This window comes from Microcaecilia unicolor, unplaced genomic scaffold (genome assembly GCF_901765095.1).
Source record: "Microcaecilia unicolor unplaced genomic scaffold, aMicUni1.1, whole genome shotgun sequence".
NCBI lineage: Eukaryota > Metazoa > Chordata > Amphibia > Gymnophiona > Siphonopidae > Microcaecilia > Microcaecilia unicolor.
In genome coordinates this window covers 476-22,848 of record NW_021963565.1, presented here as the reverse complement: position 1 = coordinate 22,848, position 22,373 = coordinate 476, and the positions used below count along the sequence as shown (strand labels likewise).

Sequence of the window (22,373 nt, the reverse complement as noted above, 5' to 3'; positions counted from 1 at the left end):
AATTTCCTGTGAGAGAACAGTGAGATTAAGGATTTCTGATTTGGTAATGTTGATCTTAAACCCTGATAATTGGCCATATTGTGTAATAATTTCCATGGCCTGTTGCACAGAGGACTCCGGGCAGGACAAGGTCAGGGGCACATCATCTGCAAATAGCATAATTTTATGTTCCCTTCGTCCCGACCAGGCCCCTAATCCCAGGGTTCCCCCTAATCAGGCTGGCAAGTGGTTCGATGGACAAAGCAAACAGTAGTGAAGAAACTGCACAACCCTGTCTAGCTCCCCTATGGAGCTCCAATGGTTTAGTATATGTGCCATTTATTTTTAATGTTGCTAACGGGCTTGTATACAGCAATTTGAGCCATGCCATGTAGCGCCCCCCTATCCCCACATGCTTCAGGACAGCAAACAAGAATGACCAGTTCACCCTGTCAAATGCTTTTTCAGCATCAATCGAGAGCAACAACGCTGGTGTCCGATCATCTCTCGCCTGCTGAATTACGTGTAGCAAGCATCTGATGTTATCATGAGTCTGTCGACCCATGACAAATCCTGCCTGGTCCTTGTGTATCAACCTAGGCAGTACCAGATGAAGTCTACATGCTAGGATCTTCGTGAAGATTTTATAGTCTGTATTTAAGAGGGACATTGGTCTAGAAGAACCACACTGTTGGGGATCTTTCCCCGGCTTCAACAACAATGTAACCACTGCCAGTCTCCAGGAATGTGGCAATTCCTGTGCAGTATCAAAGGAGGTGAATACTCTCTGCAATATAGGTGCCAATCGCTTAGCAAACAGTTTATAAAACCTAGTGGGGAAGCCATCTGGGCCAGGGGCTATTGTGGGGAAGGTCTGAGATTGCCCATTCAATATCATCTAACGTTATGGGTGCAGACAGCAACACTGTCTCTCCCTGCGACAACTGTGGAAGACAGACCTCCTTGGAGGTAGGCTTCTATGGCCGATGGAGATGGGGTTACTTCAGATAAATAGAGCTCTGTATAGTAATCATAGAATGCCTCCTGAACTTGCTCCCATTGGCTACATCCCCGAGATGTCTTTAATGTTAAAGATATGATTGCATTGGGCTTGTTTTTTTAATTTACAAGCTAATAGCCTGCTAGCTTTGTCACCAAATTCAAAGTGCTCCTGCTGCACCCATTGCAATTGGGCTGCAAGCTCAGCCATTTGAACCTCATTAAGCTTTAATCTAAGCTGATGTAATGCTTCGGCTCTCTTAAGATCCGAGGGATCAGCTTTGTGTAGCCTCTCCAACTGTGCTATATTGCCTCTAAGATCCTGTTCCTGAACAGCCCAATTTTAGTAAGATGGGCTTGCAATGCTACGACGTGGCCACGAAGGGCTGCTTTTAGGCCTTGGTTGTACCTCTCCTAGGTCACTAAATTCTAAATATTCCACAATGTAATTCTGTACAGTAGAAATGTTTTGTGGGTCTTGTAACAGCGTCTCATGGGAGTATCTGGGACCCTTAGGTATACTTATACTTATTGTTCTCAGAGTCAGTACCACCGGGGAATGATCAGACCATGTGCGTGATTCAATAGTTACTGCTTGCAGATTACGCGCTATAGCCCCATCCCCCAGCCAGAGGTCAATCCTGGAATATGTGTTATACTTAGGGAAGAAGTATGTGTAATCCCTCTCTTGACCATGATTCCCGCGCCAGAGATCAACCAGCCCCCAACTTGCCAAAAAGCTTTTAAGTATGGTTCTATCCCGCTTAGCATAGTGGGCCTGCCCTGTTGAATTATCTAATGGCGGGTCTATTGTAAGGTTAAAGTCACCCCCTATCACTAATTGTCCCTGTGCATGGCATTGTAAAACCCTCTCCAAATCAGCTAAAAAGGATCCCTGCCCCTCATTAGGTGCATAAATTAATAACATGGATAAGTACATAAGTAATGCCACACTGGGAAAAGACCAAGGGTCCATCGAGCCCAGCATCCTGTCCACGACAGCGGCCAATCCAGGCCAAGGGCACCTGGCAAGCTTCCCAAACGTACAAACATTCTATACATGTTATTCCTGGAATTGTGGATTTTTCCCAAGTTCATTTAGTAGTGGCTTATGGACTTGTCCTTTAGGAAACCGTCTAACTCCTTTTTAAACTCTGCCAAGCTAACCGCCTTCACCACGTTCTCCGGCAACGAATTCCAGAGTTTAATTATGCGTTGGGTGAAGAAATATTTTCTCTGATTTGTTTTAAATTTACTACACTGTAGTTTCATCGCATGCCCCCTAGTCCTAGTATTTTTGGAAAGCGTGAACACGCTTCACATCCACCTGTTCCACTCCACTCATTATTTTATAAGCCTCTATCATGTCTCCCCTCAGCCGTCTCTTCTCCAAACTGAAAAGCCCTAGCCTCCTTAGTCTTTCTTCATATCATCAGATATATTATGTATTTGCCATGGAAGAGCAGCTGAAAAAGCTATAAGGACCCCTTTTGTTTTTTGATTAGTTGTACTGGAGGCAAACACAAAAGTGGGAAACCGCTTGTGATTAACTAATTTTTCATGTTGCTGTTTCAAATGGGTCTCCTGAATGAATATCACATCTGCCTTTAGGCGCAACATTTCTTTAAATATTAATTTGCATTTCATAGGCGAGTTAAGGCCATGAACATTTAGAGTGACACAACTGAACATATTCGTAAGCCCCCTGTCATTTAGCAAGCCTAGTCAGCCACCAGTAGATACCATGTATTTTCCCCCATCCCCCCCCCAATACCAACCGTGACATGTCAGTTTACCAATTTGTGACATGTCTGTGGGAGAAGGAAGTGAGTCCCCGATCCATCTCCTAGTCAGAGAGAGTTGCACCTCAACACTCGCCAAAATTTAACGCTTGTCACCATCCAGCCACCTTATGTAGTATAGCATTGTTACAAGAGCTGTTAGTCTCATCCTGGGCCTGATGGCGATGTAACTTGTCTTCCAGAGATCTGTCTTCGAAGGCGGCCCTTCCCTTGGGATACTCGATGCCATTTCGGCCTGCCTTGCTTCTTACTGCCAGGCTGCTGATGCTTCCTTGGGGGGTCAGCTTGATCGCCAGTGGATAGAAATTCTTGTGCTTCTTCCAGCAAGGCCACTCTGCGTTGTTTGTCCTCCTTGTAGAATACTAGGGCAAAAGGGTGCTGCCACTTATACTGAATCCCCTCCTCTCTCTGTCGGAAGGTTAGAGGACGTAGTTTGCTCCGCTGTTTGAGGGTGGTAGTTGAAAGGTCCTGATAAATCTCTATGGGGTAACTGCCCCACACTATAGGGCTAGCCACCCTAGCTTTGTGCATCACAGCTTCCTTCAATTTAAATTCATCAAAGCACACCACGATATCTTTAGGCACATTTGGTTTTCTCGACCCCAAGGCTCGGTAAGCACGTTCAATACGAATAGATGCAGGTGAACGGGGGTTATCAGGGTCAGAGAGCAAGTGGGCCATGAGGCGAAGCACAACTTCTTCGCAATCTGAATACTCAGGTTAATTCCGGCAGCCCACAAACCCGTATGTTGGAGCGATAGCTCCAATTTTCTAGATCTTCCACCTTATCTAGTATGTACCTAGTTTCACTTTTTTGGTCCTGTAGCTGCTGTTCAAGCATGGTTAGAGACTCTGCATGTTCTTCCAGGCCCACTTCTGTTTCAGCCACGTGATTACCCAGTGCCGCTATTTCTCCTCGGAGGTCAGCTCCCAGCATTGCCAAATCTTGGCGCATTGCCTTTAAAACTGATCTGATTTCTTGAAGCCAAATGCATAATGTGGTCCAGGTTTCGTGCTGTGGTAAAGGCACCTCTCCGATAGCACTAGGCACCGCAGTCTCCGGTGAGGGCTGTTGATTTTCCACATCTCGGGCGCCATGTTCCTTGGGGTGCGTAGCTGGAGACATTGCCTTCCGTTGAAATGCATACACTTGTAAATCGAGTGATTTCGCTCGCGAGTCAGTCATAACCCATGCAGGACTCCATGCCCTTCACTTAAGAGTGTGTCCCGCGTGATATAGCGTTGAGGAAAGCTGTTAATTAAGCTAATTATTGGCAGTGGCTTGGGAGCTCCGTTTTCAAGCTGCCATTCGTGTCTGTGACGTCACTTCCTCCCCGTGAAACTTACTTCAGCCAACAAAAGCCCCAGACCCAGAATCAGCAAGCCTCACAGAGCAGACACCTGTGGACTGATACACTGAGATGTAGGAGGGTGAAAAATCCCTTTAGCCTCAACCAGTGGAAGGACTGTGATCCAAACCCTGGGAGGGTCAGGGAGTCAGGCCTGTGATAAAAGAGAAAAAAAAAAATCACGCAGCACCATCTTCAGAATCTTTGTCTCCATCTACAGGTAAAGTGACATAACCCATAAATCTGGACTGGTCTAGCAGGATGATGAGGAATGGCAAGTTAAAGGCTTTTTGCTAACCAGAGGAAAATGCCCATTTCTCTGCAGAACCGAGTTTTGCCTTAGAAAACTATCAGGGTAGAAGAGAGAATCTGTGGGTAGTGGCAAAGATATTTGAACTACAGAACACCAAATCCTTTCATTATGAGCTCAGAACAAGGAAGTGATGGTGAAATTAAATTATGCTTTACCTGCTAATTTTCTTTCCTTTACTCCCTCCAGATCAGCTCAAACAAGTGGGCTATACACGCCTACCAGCAGATGGAGACTGAGAACTATTAGCTTCCAAAGTTAGCCTATGCACACCCTATGCAGCCCATAGCTAGCCAGAATTTCTTTAGCAATGTCAGATGAGTAGTTCTGCACCTCTGTCCCAATCGTAGAAAACAACCTTTGCACCATAACTCATTGAACTAATTTTTATTTGCTCCCCCCCCCCCCCCCCCCAAGAAACTAGGGAACAAAAAGGAACAGACACGGCAATATCAACTGCAAACTCACCAAGTAGTGTATATATTTTATTTTATTAAAAATTGCCTTCTGCTGATGTGCCTGAGTTTTAAAAAGGTTTGGAAAAGTTCCTGGAAGAAACATCCATAGTCTGCTATTGAGATAGGTGAAACCAACTGCATGAATCTTGCTACTATTTGGGATTCTGTCAAGTACTTGTGACCTGAATTGGACACTGGAACAGATGGACCGCTTGTCTGACCCAGTATGGCTGTTCTTATGGGAGTCTAATAGGACATCCAGACTACACACTTGAGATGTCATGTTTACTGCACAATCATTCAGTAAGGTCATTGTCAGTATAGAGTTTCAGTGATCTCCCCAACTAGCATTACTTCAGCTTTTTGAGTATTCAATTACAACTTGTTAGATCTCACTAAATAAAGACTATAAATGCTGAATAGAAGGACAAACACAAACTGAATGCCGTTTGTGTAAATACAATAATGTACTTTCAAATCACATAATTTCTGGCACAAAGGGATCAAATAGATGTTAAATAGCACCACAAAGAAGAGCCTTGTGGCACTCCAGTCAGTAATTTCTTTAAGCCTGAGAACTCATCACCAACCTGAACCTGTAGTTGTCTACTCTCCAGAAAAGAGCATGGTTGAGTGACTGTTGGTGGGAGATATTCAAAATGCTCTGATGGGGAGCGTGAAATGTGTCCTACAGATTGTCTACTGACTTGATGCATCTAATATATTCTGCTGGAGAGTTATTTTTCTTGTTAGTCTCACAGGACTTGTGAATACTGTTTTGTATACATAGATATGAGACTTGTTAGGACTGCTGGTCTATTTTTGTTCTGTTTCTATAACTGTTCATGCTTTTCACGGATATAATTACAAAAAAAAAAAAAAAAGATAATGCCAATAACACCATGTCTGTATTTAATGCGATAAAATTAAGTGATTCAAAGTGCCAAATGCTGCTGATATATCCAAATTCACACACACACACACACACACACAAAACATTTACCACTACTATCTAATCCTTGCCTCATCACAACCATCAAAGACAATAAAACTAATCTGGTATTCTGGCAGCACCTAAATCCCTACTGAAAAAAAGTTGAGTACATTTCTGCTCTCCAAAATGTCTGCCAACTGTTGCAATAAACACTTCTCAATCTCGCCAACATAGGCGAAGAAGAGACTGGCTTATATATTGCTGGAGCCATATCGAACTGGTCATTCTTCAACAAAGGTTGTATTGTCACAAATTTTACAGAAATGGCCAATATATCCTGTGACAAAGATGCGTTAATAATAGAAGTCAGTGTATCGCTCCATGGTGCGACTACACCTTGAATACTGTGTGCAATTTTGGTCACCGCATCTCAAAAAAGATATAGCAGAATTAGGAAAGGTACAGAGAAGGGTGATGAAAATGATAAAAGGGATGGGACGACTTTCCTATGAGGAAAAATTAAAGAGGCTAGGGCTCTTCAGCTTGGAGAAGAGACGGCAGAGGGGAGATATGATAGAGGTCTATAAAATACTGAGTGGAGTTTATTTATTTATTGCATTTGTATCCCACATTTTCCCACCTCTTTGCGGGCTCAGTGTGGTAGACTTGAATCGCTTGTTTACTCTTTCCAAAAATACAAGGACTAGGAGGTATGCAATGAAGTAGCAAATTTAGCCTAAAAGAAAAGTCCATAAGCTATTATTAAGATGGGCTTGGGAAAATTCGCTGCTTTTTTTTTTAGGATAAGCCGCATAAAATCTGTTTTTTTGGTATGTTGCCAGGTTCTTGTGGCCTGATTGGTCACTGTTGGAAACAGGATACTTGACTAGATGGACCTTTGGTCTGTCCCAGTATGGCAAAGTCTTATGTTCAGTGCTGTACTCTCCACAGGGATGGTCATCTTCTTGGTACTGCTGTAAGCAAGGCGTCCGGCTTTAGTAATTTTAGCTTCTCCTTTTCTTTGATACCAACTGATAAACTTACCTGTGGCTCTCCCCCCTCTAAAGCTGGCCCCTGGAGAATCCCACTCAGTCGAAATGTGAGCTTGGATCAATTAGACCCCCAATGCTCAGAAGCAAATGCGGGTGCTAGAGGCCATTAGTGCCGGGCTAGTACCCGCATTTGCTAGCACAGAATGCTCAGAGACAACGAATGAGCTCGCTGGCTCACAGCACAATGAGCATGCAAATGCAAGCTGATGAGGTCTTTCACTATTCCTCCCCAAACGCTCAGAGGACATTGTGCCAAACAAGGGCGTTCCTCCTGCTGTAAACCCTACACCAGCTTGGAGCTGGCGTTAGGGTGTCTGGGATAAGGCAGGAGGAATAATAATGGCATTTCCCATTTAGGGGGGGAGGGGTGTTGCTTAGAAAAACAGCTGCAAGAAGAAAACGTTGGATTAGAAGAAAAAAAAAATACATGACAAGCTGACAAATAAGAGATTTGCAAGGCATGCAAAAATCAGTAAAGTGAGTGGAAGCCTCGTGCCTGCAGGGAGAGGAAACTTGGATGCACCAGTTTGTTTTATTTGAAAAAAAAGTAATATATGTACATTACTTGCTGTCTAGTTTTTCCTATTAAGGCTGGCTCTCTTGGGTTGGCACCTCTTCCTCCTCCTTCTCTGGTGTTCTGGGCATGTGCTTAAGAGCTGTGCTTAACACACAACTCTTGAGCACATGCGCCAGAACTATCCTCCCACCGAACTCCCTAATGCTCAATGCTATGAGCAGACCTATATTTGCATCTCATTAGTGTTGAGAATTAGGGAGTTGTTCTGTAGAGTGCTGAAGTTTTCAGCACTGAGGCCCTGGAAAGCTAGGAGGCCTTAGCGAGCTTAAAATTACTCTCCCAAATGGAATCTTGCAATGCCTTGACTACTGTGCAGGGGGTTTGGAAATACACAGAACCTTCACCGCCTGTGAGACCATATCTGAAAGCTTTTCCCTCTAAAAGGAGACTATTGTGGGGTCATTGCCTTCCTCCACAGGGATCTCCCTCTCCTCCAAGAGGACTGTTACCACACATAAACTTGCACAACCGTGGCCTGAACTCCAACCAGATGGTAATGATAGTGCCTCCCAGTCCTCCAACAGCACCAAATGGGGTCTCTCTGCCTGCAAAGCCTCCTTTGCCATGCTGGGACACTCTCTAATCTCAGTGCTCTCCACACTAAAAGCAATATTTGACGCTTTTCAATGGTGTCTCCATGTGCTTGAGCCACTCTTGATTCTAGCAAGGAAAAAGAAACCAATGGTTTTTTTTTTTTTTTGGGGGGGGGGGGGGGGGGGGGGGGGGAAGGGAGGGAGGGAATCAAATTTTTCCCAAGTTAAAGAAGAAACATTGGTTTCCTTCTTCATACAACTTGCTTTTCTTTCTGTATACAATTGCTTTAAACTGATCAGTTGCTACAATAATACACACCATCATTCTGAGAACTGGCTCCTTCAGATGTCTGAAAAGAGAAACGACTTGTAGGTAGACCACACATTCAAGGATCTCCATTTTACACAATGCACAGAGTGGGACAAACCTACTTGCCCCTGCCCATACATACCCTGGACATTTCATTATACCCTTACTGAATTTACACATTTCTATAATACTTGAAATAAAAAGCCACATCCTGTCACAAACATGTTAACGAAAAACATAGCTTTGATTCCCTTCAGCTTGCTAATACATTGATATTCTGGGTTTACATAAAGCAAAGGTACTTACCTGTAGCAGGTGTTCTCTGAGGACAGCAGGCTTTGGGCTCATTTTCAAAGCACTTAGCCTTACAAAGTTCCATAGTAACCTATGGAACTTTGTAAGGCTAAGTGCTTTGAAAATACGCCTCTTTAGATTCTCACAAGAGGGGTGATCCAACCTGCATCACCTAGTCCAGGATTTACAAAAGCCAAAACAGAGCTTTGTGGAGCGGGAGACAGCTCCACTGCGCATATGCAAGTGCCTTCCTGCCCGCTGCGTGAACGCCGTCTCTCAGTTTTATACTACAGCAAAAATAAAGTAAAATGACAAAGGAGACAACTCCAAAGGGGAGAGTGAGGGTTTTGTGAGAATATAAAGCCTCTGTCCTCAGAGAACACCTGCTGCAGGTAAGTACCTTTGCTTCTCCAAGGACAAGCAGGCTTATAGATTCTCACAAGTGGGGAATCCCGAGTATCCGGCTCCTGAAAACAACAAACATTGGTCAATTGGGCCTCGCAACGGTGAGGACATAACACAGATTAACCTGAACTATATACAATCTGATTGAGAGTGCAGCCTGGAACAGAATAAAGCAGGTCTAGGATGGTGGAGTTGGACTCTAGACCCCAATCACCTTTGCATCAAGTATCCTGCTCAAGGCAGTAATGGATGTGAATGTGTGGATTGAAGACCACACTGCAGCCTTGCAAATTTCTTCAATAGAGGCTGACCGCAAGTGGCTACCAACGCAGCCACGGCTCTGACATTGTGAGCCGTTTCATGACCCTTCGGGGGTCAGGCCAGCCTGGGCAGAAGTGAAACAAATGCAATCTGCCAGCCAATTAGATATTGTGAGTTTCCCCAAGGGTGACCCCATCCTGTTGGGATCAAAAAGAAACAAAAAGTTGGGCAGACTATCTGTGGGGATTGGTCCACTCCGTGTAGTAGGCCAATGCTCTCTTGCAATCCAAGATGTGCAGCTGCTTTCGCCAGGAACGGCATGAGATCGGGGAAAGAATGTTGGCAAGACAAATTGACTGGTTCACATGGAACTCCGACACTACCTTCGGCAGGAACTTAGGGTGAGTGCAGAGGACTACTCTACTGTGATGAAACTTAGTATAAGGTTATCCACTACTAAGGCATGAAGCTCACTGACTCAGCTGAAGTAACAGCCACCAAGAAAATGACCTTCCAGGTCAAGTACTTCAGATAGCAGGAATTCAGTGGCTCAATAGGAGCTTTCATCAGCTGGGTGAGAATGATGTTGAGAACCCATGACACTGGTGAAGGTTTGACAGGGGGCTTTGACAAAAGCAAATCTTTCATGAAATGAACTAAAGGCTGTTCAGAGATTCTACACAGTGATGATAAGCACTAATTGCACAAAGGTGAACCCTTATGGAGTTGGTCTAGAGACCTGACTCTGAAAGGTGAAGAAAGTATTCAAGCAGGGTCTGTGTAGGGCAAGGAAGGGGATCTAGGGCCTTGCTCTCACACCAGATGGCAAACTTCCTTCATTTAAAAGAGTAACACCTCTTAGTGGAATCGTTCCTGGAAGCCAGCAAACTCAGGAGACACCCTCCAAAAGACCTAAGGAAGCAAATACTAGGCTCTCAACATCCAAGCTGTGAGAGCCAGACAGGAGGTTGGGATGTAGAAGAGACCCCTCATTCTGTGTGAGGGTTGGAAACACTCCAATCTCTATGGTTCAGAGGATAACTCCAGAAGAAGAAAGAACCATACCTGCTGTGGCCAGTACAGCACGATCAGAATCATGGTTCCCTGGTCTTGATTGAGCTTCAACAATCTTTCCCACTAGAGGTATGGGAGGATGTGCATACAGAAGACCTTGCCCCCAATGTAGAAGGAAGGCATCCAATGCTAGTCTGTCATGGGCCTGAAGCCTGAAACAGAACTGAGGGACCTTGTGGGTTGATCTGAGTGGCAAAAAGATCCACCGAAGGGGTGCCCCATGGGAAACTCACAACATCTAATTGGCTGGCAGATTGCATTTCTTTCACTTCTGCCCTGGCTGTGCTGACCCTGAAGGCTCATGTCATGGCTCACAATCTCAGAGCCATGGCTGCATCGGTAGCCCACTTGCAGTCAGCCTCTATTGAAGAAATTTCCAAGGCTGCAACGTGGTCTTCAGTCCACACATTCACATCTCATTACTGCCTTGAGCAGGCTACTTGATGCAAAAATGATTGGGGTTCTAGAGTCCAACTCCACCATCCTAGACCTGTTTTATTCTGTTCTAGGCTGCACTCTCATTCAGACTGTACATAGTTTCAGGTTAATCTGTGTTATGTCCTCACTGTTGCAAGGCCCAATTGACCAATGTTTGTTGCTTTCTGTGAGCATTATCCTACTCAGTCTGTCAGCCAAGGTATTGTTTTGCCCGTCTGATAAATGGCTCAAAATAACATGCTATGTTGGTGAGCCCAATGCCATATCTGGACAGCCTTCTGACACAGAGGGTGTGATCCAGTGCCCTGTTTGTTGGTGTAATACATTGCAACCTGATTGTTTGTTTGAATGAGTACTGTTTGATGAGACAGCCGATCTCTGAAAGTCTTTAGCGTATTTCAGATCGCCCTGAGCTCCAGGATATTGATCTGAAGACTCGTTTCCTGGGTGGACCAAACATCTTGGGTGTGAAGCCCATCTATATGAGCTTCCCATTCCAGGAGAGAAGCATCCGTCGTCTGCAGTTTTTGAGGCTAAGGAATTTGGAATGGAATGCCCCTGGCCAAGAACTTTCAACATGCCTTCTGCTGCTTGACCAGTTGGCAAAGTGACTCGTCCTGCTCCAGAGGGAGCATCTCAGCCAGGTTAGACAACTTGTGCATTGAGTTTCACAAGTGGATGCTCATGAAGAGCTGGTACGATTCTATACGGGAGATGTGAACTGAAGCCTGGTACATCTTCCTCCCAAAAGAATCTAGGGTTCTAGCTTCTCTACTTGGGGGGGGGGGGGGGGGGGGCACCAAGGCATAGTCCCTAGAACTCCTGGCCCTTTTGAGAGCGATTCCACCATGGAAATGTAAGGCAACTGAGGCTTATCAAAACCAGGTGCACTGTGGATCAGATACTGGGTGTCGATCTTCTTGGGCATGACCAGGACTGACAGAGGGAACTCCCAGTTTCTAACAAGGACTTCTTGGAGTACCTCGTGGAGAGGGACAGTCACAGCCTCCCTAGAAGTTGACGTGTAGTCAAGGACCTCGAGCATCTTGGCTTGTCCTCCACTTCCAAAGGATAGGGAATGGCATCAGCCATTTCCTTAACTAAAGAAAGGAATAAAAGGCTCTCCAGAGGAGACTTTCTCCTTTCAGGCGGGAGGGTTCAGAGGGCATTCCATAGGACTCATCAGAGGAAAAGTACCTTGGATCCTCCTCTGAATCTCACGAGCACTCCTCTTCGGTGTCAAACAATACCTCCCGATGGGAGTATCGAGACAGAACCTGCCTCGACGTGGAAGAACCAAATTCTTGAGAACGGCGTCGAGAAGTTGGTTCCTGCCTAGACTCTGGACGAAGCTCCACAACTGATGTCCAGGGAGTGCCGGCTTGTGTAGCAGTGAACACAGGAGCCGTACTGGTGTCGGAGGCTGCACAGCAGGCTGAGGGCCAAACGGGGCTGCAACAGTAGGCAAAGTAGGCACAAGCACCCCTAATGTTGATGCAACCCGTTGCACGAGGCCATCTAGTAGCTCACCGAGTAAGGCCTGGATGTGTTCATCGAGGGTCAACACTGGGAAAAGCTGGTGTGCCAGCTCAGGTGCAGGTTGCAGAACTGCTGATGTCGATGCAGGAGATGGATCTTGGCTGCTAGGAGACCGGCGCATTGGCACCTCCTATATGGAGGGGGAGCAGGCCTCCTGGTACCGACGCTTCTCGAGTGCTAAATCCTTCAATGCCCCGGAGCTCACGGCACCATGCGTTGAGGGTGACCGATGACGATGCTTTTTAGCCTTCACCTGAAGTATGTCACTGAGTCTCCTCGGGGTCAGGTCCGACGATGGACGGTCCTGGGGGCCCTGCACAGCAGGAGGCCTCGAGGCAGGCGGAGACCCACTCGATGCTTCACTGCTCCCAGTGTCTAAGGGTCTAGTAGCAGCCACGCATACCGACGCTTACAATGCCGGTGCAAAGCTCGACGTCGATGCTTACGCCAATGTCGAAGAACCGGACTTTGCTTCAAAAATCTTCTCACGTTGAGACTCTCTGGAAATCTGGGTCCTCTTCTACATGCAAAGACAGAAAACAAAGTTTGTGGGGCAATGGTCAGGCCCAACACACTGTAGACACCAAGAATGGGTGTCTTTCCCAGAGATTGTCCGATTACATCGGGTACAGCGTTTAAAGCCACTGGGAACTTTTGTGGACATGGAAGCAAAAACTTCGGGTAAATAGAACAAATCGATGGTGCCTGAAAAAGGGGAAAGGCACAACAGACAAAGAAAGGGAAAAATTCCCGGCCGACAAAAGGCCCAAAGGGGCATAATGACGACGAAAAAATAAAGGGGTCCTTTTACTAAGCCGTGGTAAAAAGTGGCTTGCGATAGTGTAGGCGTGGGTTTTGGGCGCGCGCAGAAATATTTTTCAGCACGCATACCAAAAAAGCCTTTTAAAAATTTTTTGCCGAAAATGGACATGCGGCAAAACCAATTTTGCCGCGCGTCCATTTTGGGAGTCTGACCTACTGCCAGCCATAGACCTAGCAGTAAGGAATCCGCACGCATCCGAAAATAAAAAATATTTTCCAGATGCGCGTAGTGGAAGCATGCCAAAAATAAGAGGCACGAGGTAGTAAGGCGGTAAGTTCATTTTGGCGTACTTAGAGCCTAACGCAGCTAAGTAAAAGGGGCCCAAAGGAAACAAACCTGGGAAAAAGAACTAAAACAAGGGAAAAACAAAAAAGGAGGTTCTACAACAGGAACTCAATAATGGAGAAAAAAACAATGGGACAAAAAATAGCCGAAAGGCACCAAGAAAGCTCTTTAGGACTGAGCAGTGCGAGGAGACAGCAAAAAACCCACACCCTCTCCTCACCACAGCAGAAAAGGAACTGAGGAGACTGCGTTCACGCAGCAGGTGGGAAGGCACTTGCGCATGCAAATTGGAGCGTGTCTCGAACTCCACAAAGCTCTATTTTTACTTCTGTAAATCCGGACCGGGTGATGCGGGTCGGCGTCACCCCACTTGTGAGAATCTATAAGCCTGCTTGTCCTTGGAGAATGTCTTTTCTCCACATAAGGTTTTAAAACATTTCTTACGTTTTTGGGTTGAAGTAGATGTCTCCCCAGAGGCGTTTAGCAAATTCTTGATAATTGATGTCCCCTGCAGACAGAGTTGTTGGTGGTGGGCAAGTGGGGAAAGAAACGGGAAGAAAAAGATATATTAAGTTTTACATGAGAAGAAGTCTAAGAGCAAGCCAACCTTTTCAGCTGGTTGAGCAATAACTACATCCATGACCCCAATACTGATGAAAAGTTCATCAATTTTTCACCAGTTCTTAAAAGAGAAATATGTGCAAACTTTCCTTTTGAAAGCTGGTCATGGAAAAAAGGTTTTTGTTACTCATGCTTAATGATTTATGCTACTTTATTATGAGCCATGAAGAACACACATAATTCAAGTTTTATTAATATTTGATGATATACCCACCCATGAGATATACTTCAGCTCCACAAAACAGCTGTTTTTTTTAAATAAACAAGAGTTTATGCCAAAGAAGGCACCCCAACTCAACTGAACCCCAGGCATTAAACTGGGTCAGGAGAAGAAGCCCAGGAGGACACCCCAATCAACTGGAACACAACTGAGAAACTGGTTCAGGTGAACAAGCCAATAGGCACTCTCAAACTCAACCAAGTCCTAGTATAAAACCAGGTCAGGAGCAGAAAACCCCAAAAGGGTAGTTAAAGCTCAACTGAAACTAGTTATAAACCAGGAGCAGTGTTGTTAACCCAACATCCATCCATCTCAACTATCCTTACCAGATCAGACTACTCAATGGACTACATCCTTGCAAACACTTGGGAGACAGAGGAAATACTCAATATTCTATGCTGCTTAATACCTTTAAGGAGCGAGTCACAAGAGCTATTTTCTTCCTCTGTCTCCATCCGCTGGTAGAGAGACACAACCAATTGGGCTGGACTAGTCTGAAAGGATGCTATGTATGAGGGTTAAATGAAAAGTAATGCCTCCACCTCCATAACCTTTGTTTAAATGAAGATATTTGACCCGACATTCATGCTCATAAATTGTCCTCTTTGAAAATTTACTATGGCTGAGTGTATATACTTTTACTCAAAGTTTTACTGAACTCAAATTTTAGGAACGTAAAAAGTGGGTGGCAACAGGAACAAATTTAGAGAAAAAAAGTTACAAGCCTAGCACTGATTTTCAGCACTAGTTTCATAAATATGGTTTAAATCTAGGCAAACAAATGACAGGCCTATACTTATGAGCATAACTTTTAAGCTCCTAAATGAAGATGAATCTTCACTTGAAAAGTCATGATCACAAATTTGACTGAAAACAGGGCACAAATTTAGGAACTCTGCATTTTCTGAATATTGGGACCATTGTAATGAATAAAAAATGAAAATAATGCTTGAAACTTGCTTTATTACAGGTATTTAGTGCAGTGGCCTGAGAGCCTGGGGAACTGGGTTTAATTTCCATTGCAGCTCCTTGTGACTCTGGTCAAGTCACTTAACCCTCAATTGCCCCAAGTACAAAGTACCTGTATATAATATGTAAATTGCTTCGATTATAACCATAGAAAGGCAGTATATCAAATCCTAAACCCTTTCCCGTCAACCAGTTGCCCACAGTCCTTTCCACCTCTTCATCTGAGTTAAACAGATGCCCCAAAGGAATTTCTTCAGTTTTGGAAAAATTAGGAAATTGCATAATGTTAAGTCTTTGCTGCATGGTAGATGGGTATGACTGGAGACCCATCTTTGGAACTGCCTCTGTGGGGTTTCGTGCTGTGAGGCCTAGTGCTGTCATGTTGCAATAAAATATCCTCCTTGTGCTTCTGAACTCTTCTCAGTTGCTCTTTCAATGTTTTCAGGGCTGCACTGTAATGCTTTGAGTGATCCTCTGATTGTCCTTAATGAGTCTGTCAACCTTTCTCGTGTGAGACTCGCCCATTGTTATCATAGGTTGTCCACTTCGTTTTTGATCACACAAATCAGCCCTTCCCAGTTCACAATCTTTATATTTTTTGGCCCAGCAATGCACGATACTCACATCAATATAGTCCACCATAAACAACCTGCATGAGGTGTAGAATTTCAACTGAAGGATTCCTAAAACAATCAGAAACTCTGTCACAGTACTTGTATCTGCGCCTATTCAAGATAAGAGGTCATATTCTAGATTTACTTCTCTCAATTCCTACTAAAGATTATTCTTTTCAGCTTACTGCATTACATACATTGCCTTGGACAGATCACTCTGCTTTCAATTTACTTTTCCAATATTACAAACTATTTCTGAATCTAAAACTCTTATAATTTGCAATCTTAAAATTATTTCAGTGTCAGCTCTTCTTCAACACTCCAATTTAGACGTCAATGACTTTTCTCAACTATCCTTACCAGATCAGACTACTCAATGGACTACGTAAGTACATAAGTAATGCCACAGTGGGAAAAGACCAAGGGTCCATCGAGCCCAGCATCCTGTCCACGACAGCGGCCAATCCAAGCCAAGGGCACCTGGCAAGCTTCCTAAACGTACAAACATTCTATACATGTTATTCCCGGAATTGTGGATTTTTCCCAAGTCCATTTAGTCCATCCTTGCAAGCAGCTTACAACTCAATAGCACCACCCACTAATAAGATTATTAAATCTGCAAAACACCATTCCGATCCATGGTACACCGCAAATCTTAGAGAACAGAAACTGAGACAGATGAGCGAAAATGGCGTCATCACCCAACACCAATTACATTATAAATTTATAAATGAAAAGATTATTAGCTACTAAAAAATCTTAATATACGGAAAAAATAACTAAAGCTCCAAACACCGCAAAACTATACAAAACTTTAAAGACACTAACTACATATCACATAACCCAGGCCACCAAGGACAAAATGCCATCACCTTAAACTCTAGCAGATTTCTTCAATGATAAAATGATCATACTTCATAATACCTTTAATTCAATGTCTAATGCTCAAAAATTCCAGATAGATTCTTCTACTATCACTTGTAGTTCTTTCAACACGTTTCAGTTTCACTTGGAAGCTGAACTAAAAAAAACTATAAAATCAATACACGTCACTACAGCCCCACAAGATCCACTTCTTCTCATACATTAAGAAATGTATTACCACTTTCCTTCCTTTCATTTATATCATGGTACAGAATAGTCTATTAGAAGGTATAGTTCCAACACTACGGAAAACAGCTGCAGTATTTCCCAAAATTAAAGATACATCTAAATATACCACTATTGTAGATAACTATCGTCCTACTGCCAATCTACCATTTGTGACTAAAATTAGAGAAACTTGTCTACTCTCAACTTCCCAATTATGTTTAAAAACCCCCCAATATTTTGCATCCCTATCAAACTGGATTTTGCCAATGCCACAGTATAGAAACAACATTAATAGGTATTATTATATACATTCAATATCATATAGACCATTTAAAATCTGTTCTTCTCCTTTTTTATATCTTACCGCTGCTTTTGATCTTATTGATCATTCTATTCTAATTCATCGTCTTCAAGAAATTGGTATGACAAACACAGTTCTTCTCAACAGGTTCAAAAGTTACCTTTCAAATAGATCGTACATTGTGCATGGTACAGTAACTGTTTCAAAACCCTGTACTCCCACAAGGATCGATACTCTCTCCACTTTTATTTAATATCATTTTGGCCCCTTTCCTTTCTCTAGCACAGCCTCTTAATTTTATGCCGATGATATTCAACTGCTTTTACTCTTAATCACCTTGACCCTACTGAAATTGCTGCTCTTAACAACAAACTATCTAAATTGACAGATTGGTTTCAAATGAATAAATTAATACTAAATCTACTAAAATCTACAGTATTCCTTTTTCACTAATCATCCAATTAGAACTTTATGCTCACCCATTATCCTATGTCATAATCAAGTTCCTGTATTATCTTCCATATGCATTCTTGAAGAAACTAAAGATGACACTCTTTCCTTTAGACAACAAATTAGTCAGGTAGTTTGTCAGACATTTTACACAATACAATTAATTAAATCCATACGACCATTGCCCGAACTCTCAGCCCTCAATAAACTGGTCCATTCTTTAGTGATTACCAAGTTGGACTACTGTAACTCTCTTTATAAAGGGATTAGAGTAAAAGATCTGAAACGTTTACAGTTACTACAAAATATTGCCCTACTACTGATATACTGGATAGGTAGATTTGATCACATTACACCCTATATAAAAACAGCTTATTGGCTACCTATACAGAAACAAATTATTTACAAATTTCTTCTTTTGGTATTCAAAACCTTACAATCGCCATTTAATTTGCTATGTCCCCACCTGTGCTCTTCAATCAATCAAAATCGTCTGTACACGCCTACTCATAAAGAAATACTGCATGATCTTATCAGAGATTGTACTTTTTCAGTAAAAGGCCCACTTTTATGGGATTTGCTCCCATCTCATCTGCATCTTCAGACATCATTAACTCAATTTAAAATAGACTTTAAGATGCTTATACAGGGCGCTGACCTATGCGGGTCCTGCAGAGGCAAAAGTATTCCCTTATGTGTAACTCCCCCCCCCCCCTGCTTTCTATCAAATATTGTAGTTCTACCCTTTCTCCCCCACAGTGATGTCTTTACTACACACTCCTCTTCTACTATATTTTAGAATGCAAACCTTGGCATTGCTGTAGAACGGGATAAAAGTACGAAAAACATTGGACTATTTAGATCACACCGAGTACTTGCTGCATTCTTCCACTTCACAAGCAATAGCACAACAGCCTCCTTATACAGATACTTCTTGCCATCTGAGGTGAAGGAAGATATTTCAAAGAACAAGTGAACATGTGTAGTGTATCAGTGGCTGCCATCTGTTGAAAGTAATGTCACCATCCACTAACAGAGGGACGCAACCCATTGCTCTAGACTGGTCTGATAGGATGTTATGGAATTCATCATTTAACCCTCATACATTCCATAACCACTTTTCTGCACATATTTTAATAGGAATTGTGGAGAATCAATGGGATCTTAGAATCCACGCTGTCATCTGGTGGATAGTTTGGAATCAGAAAAATGTTATAACGCTTACCATAGGTGTCTGCATAAATTTTGGCAAAGGAACCCAGTGTGAAGCAGATGCTATATTGAGAACTGGCAAAGCAAACATTTCCCAGTAGAGGGGAAAGCACCAGGTTTTCATCAGTGGAATACATGCTGCAAGAAGAATGATAAACAATATAAGAGTTCAAGAAAAGCTCTTCAGCAGTGGTGAAGCAAGCAGAAAGGCTGGAGAAAATTACAGCACTGAGAAAAGAAAGAAAATGGGCGGAAACTGAACAGGTCATACAATTATTAAGCTGCCATTCTATGCTACAACATAATTCACACAAAGTTACTCTAACACCAAGATGTAACTGTTGAGTCAGCCTTCACTGTAAAAGAAACAGACTAACAATGACTTCTTGGAATGGGATAATCAAAGAAAGCATTTAATATCAGCTGGAAGTCAGGAAAAGAGGCAAGCAATTAGCCAAGCTCTAAGCATACTGGAAACACTTTGCCACAAATTTCACAGACTGACAGCAGCAATCATGCAAAGGAGCTAAGTATTTAAGAGACCCCTGCCATAGTCCCCGTGGAATGAAATTTTGCAATATCAAAAAACATATGTTAATCCTAACTTGAAAAAATAATTAAATCAGATGGTAGCATTTCTCATGGCTACTTACGGTAGTTACAAAAAGCGAAGAATCACAAAAAAAATATTAAATATATATAAAGACTGGAGCAGAACTCTCCAGAACAACACTTGAAGATTAAGGGAGCAATATACAGCCAGTGGCAGTCAGTGTTTTTTTAAATGCTGACCGCTGCAACTGAAATTATGTCCAGATATTCAATGTTGGCCATGTCCAGTTAGAAGCATTAAATATCTGGGTACGTGCGACAGTCAACGTTTAACCAGATAAGTGTCAACATACAGCCCTTAAGGGAACTTAAACTGGCCAAAGATAGGACTGCTATTTATGTGGTCCTATTTTGCTAGCTAACTTAACCAGTTAAGGGCTGATTATCTGCATTTATCCAGTTAAGTGCCAACTCTGCCCTCGGACCAACCATACAATAGCTGGTTTTAGCTTTAGCCATTATTCGGGATATTCAGCAGCATTACCCGGGTAAATGCCGCTGAACATTCCTTCGGGGCCCATTCGGTGCCAGTTAATCAGGCAAGAGGCTGTCTTACCCAGTTACTGGCTTTCAATATTGATCCCTAAAACCCTGAGAACAGAACTAGACAAGTTACATTAGAAGAACCAGATGACTGTTTTTCCCTTTTACCTCAGCAATCCATTGACCTCATCCACAATATGCCGGAGTTTGTAATAGGCGTCAGTGGGGGGCAACTTCAGCTCCAGGATTAGTCTGTCAATTTTATTAATGCACACAGTCACTGCCAGCCTCTCCTGCACAGCATGCTTGATTAGCCTCTCTGTGTTCAGCATTACCTGTTAAGGAAAGTAAAAAAAAAAAATGAACAGACAAATGTGGCTAGAACAGCTCATATAGCTGCCACTCATTCTCGGGATACGTATGCCCACCAAAACTGGCTCAGTTAATGAGCAATGAATTAAGTGCTTACCCCCTCAGCTGCATCAATAAAAAGTACAATGCCATCTGAAAGGCGGAAGCCAGCAGTAACCTCGTCAGAAAAATTGACATGACCTTAAGAAAAAGGAAAAAAAAAACCCCCACTAGTACAAAACATTAAAAGAACCAATGTTATCCTAAGCTGTTTAACAGTTTTGTTATATAACGAAAGCAGGGAAGATCAGCATCCTTCTTGGTTAAAGGACAAGGAGGTCAAATCAAATTCAGTAGTGTGGCTGCTGTTTAATTCTGAATGTCTAACAAATGGCTTTTCAGCAGCACTATCTGTGTGCATGCTAACTTTGAAAATCCACAAATAAATGCCTGTCTAGCATACACATTTAAAAATTAAAAGTCATACCTGCTATCCATTAGCATTTCAACTATGTTTAGTGGCTGAATTTCACCAGTGGCCGGTTGTCCTCACTCTGCCCCTAAACCATGCCTTTTTTCCATACATTTTGCCCTTCTATGTATACAATCACTAAATTTCTTCATAGAACAAACATTTGTGATCAGTGCTGCCACTGAACACATAAATACTTTTGAATATCAGCCTCAATGGTTTTAACTGGCTATACCTGGGGTGTCCATGATATTGAAGAGGTAGGATTTGTCCTTGGTATCAGGTAGGACTACAGTCACTGGCGTACTCTTGATCCCAACTCCCCTCTGAAAAAAAAAATAAACTAGTTGGATTAACAGCACAAATGACTAAGGGGCTGACATTCAAAACCTAATGCCTGTGTTAGAGGCAATTAGCGTCAGACTGGCACGCATGTTAATGTACACAGAATGCTCAGAGGGCTCTAGTGCAGGAAACAACGTGCGTGCCAAAGATAGTTGCAAATTGCTTTTGTTTTGGAAAATATTCTTTATTAACGCTATAAAGAATTACATAACACATATGTAAGTTAAACAAACACATTATCAACATACAAGTAACATTTAGCTGTAACAAAATATTCTAATATAGCGATACATTTTCCATTAAAAGTAACCTAAAAGCCCTACAATTTACACAAGAATAGCGACTGCAGATTATTCCTTCTCTGCAATCACCAGCTTAACCTTTTAACAAAAACTATAGCCCCCTATCTCTCCCTTCCACCCACCCATTCTCCTAACCTAAACTCCCAGGGTGCTCAAGTGGAACTTATTTAACCCTATCAAATATTTAGCAAGGCACTACGTGCTTTGTGAGGTAAGAACCCCCCCTCCACCCACACAGGAGACCATATAGTATGAAATAATTTTCATATTTTGGGGGTGGAATGTTATACATCCAAGCGTTCCAATTGTAATAACTGAAAGTTAATTCTTCCACTGAAAGAATGCAGGTGCAGCTGCAGATATCCAAGTATGTAAGATACACTTACACAAACTGTATTTAAATTTGGGCTGTACCGAATATTCGTATTTGGCACATAGTGATTTAAATTCGAATACGAATAATCCAGAGCTCTACTGTGCTAAATCCTACTGAAAAATACTTCATCTCTGATTTCACGTTGCTTCTCTTAGTATTTGTTATGTTAAAACTCAATGCCCATTATTCATATTCGGCCGAATGTTTTTCATTATTCGTATTCGGCTGAATAATAAAATATGTTATTCGGTACAGCTTTAATTTAAATGTGCTCAGACAAATGTTAATGAGGTCACTGGGGATTCCCTCTCAATGCTCAGAGAACAGTACAGAAGCAAATGCTGCCCTTATGCTGGAAACTTACTTCCAGCATGGAGGTGGCACCAAAGGTTTGAGAGAGGTTTTTATATTTTTTTTTTAAAGAAGTGGAAGGAAGCCCATGCAGCCCATAATGCTGATAACGAGAAACAAATGTGTGTGAATCTGAGCAAAACAAACTGCAGGCATATTATCAGCACCATTCTTTGTGCT

General features: G+C 42.8%; 1 protein-coding gene across 1 annotated transcript in view; it reads right to left on the bottom strand.

The window, feature by feature from the left end:
- The window catches only part of LOC115459428 (116 kDa U5 small nuclear ribonucleoprotein component-like), a gene marked incomplete at both ends in the record, with an annotated part of 67,280 nt that extends 46,135 nt beyond the window's left edge, over positions 1 to 21,145 (bottom strand). Inside the window, 5 exons of the mRNA XM_030189251.1 lie at positions 13,867 to 13,930; positions 18,915 to 19,039; positions 20,165 to 20,331; positions 20,466 to 20,548; positions 21,055 to 21,145. Of these exons, the coding sequence (XP_030045111.1) occupies positions 13,867 to 13,930; positions 18,915 to 19,039; positions 20,165 to 20,331; positions 20,466 to 20,548; positions 21,055 to 21,145 (530 nt within the window). The remainder of the gene's footprint in view (positions 1 to 13,866; positions 13,931 to 18,914; positions 19,040 to 20,164; positions 20,332 to 20,465; positions 20,549 to 21,054) is intronic.
- Positions 21,146 to 22,373: the final 1,228 nt, after the last annotated feature.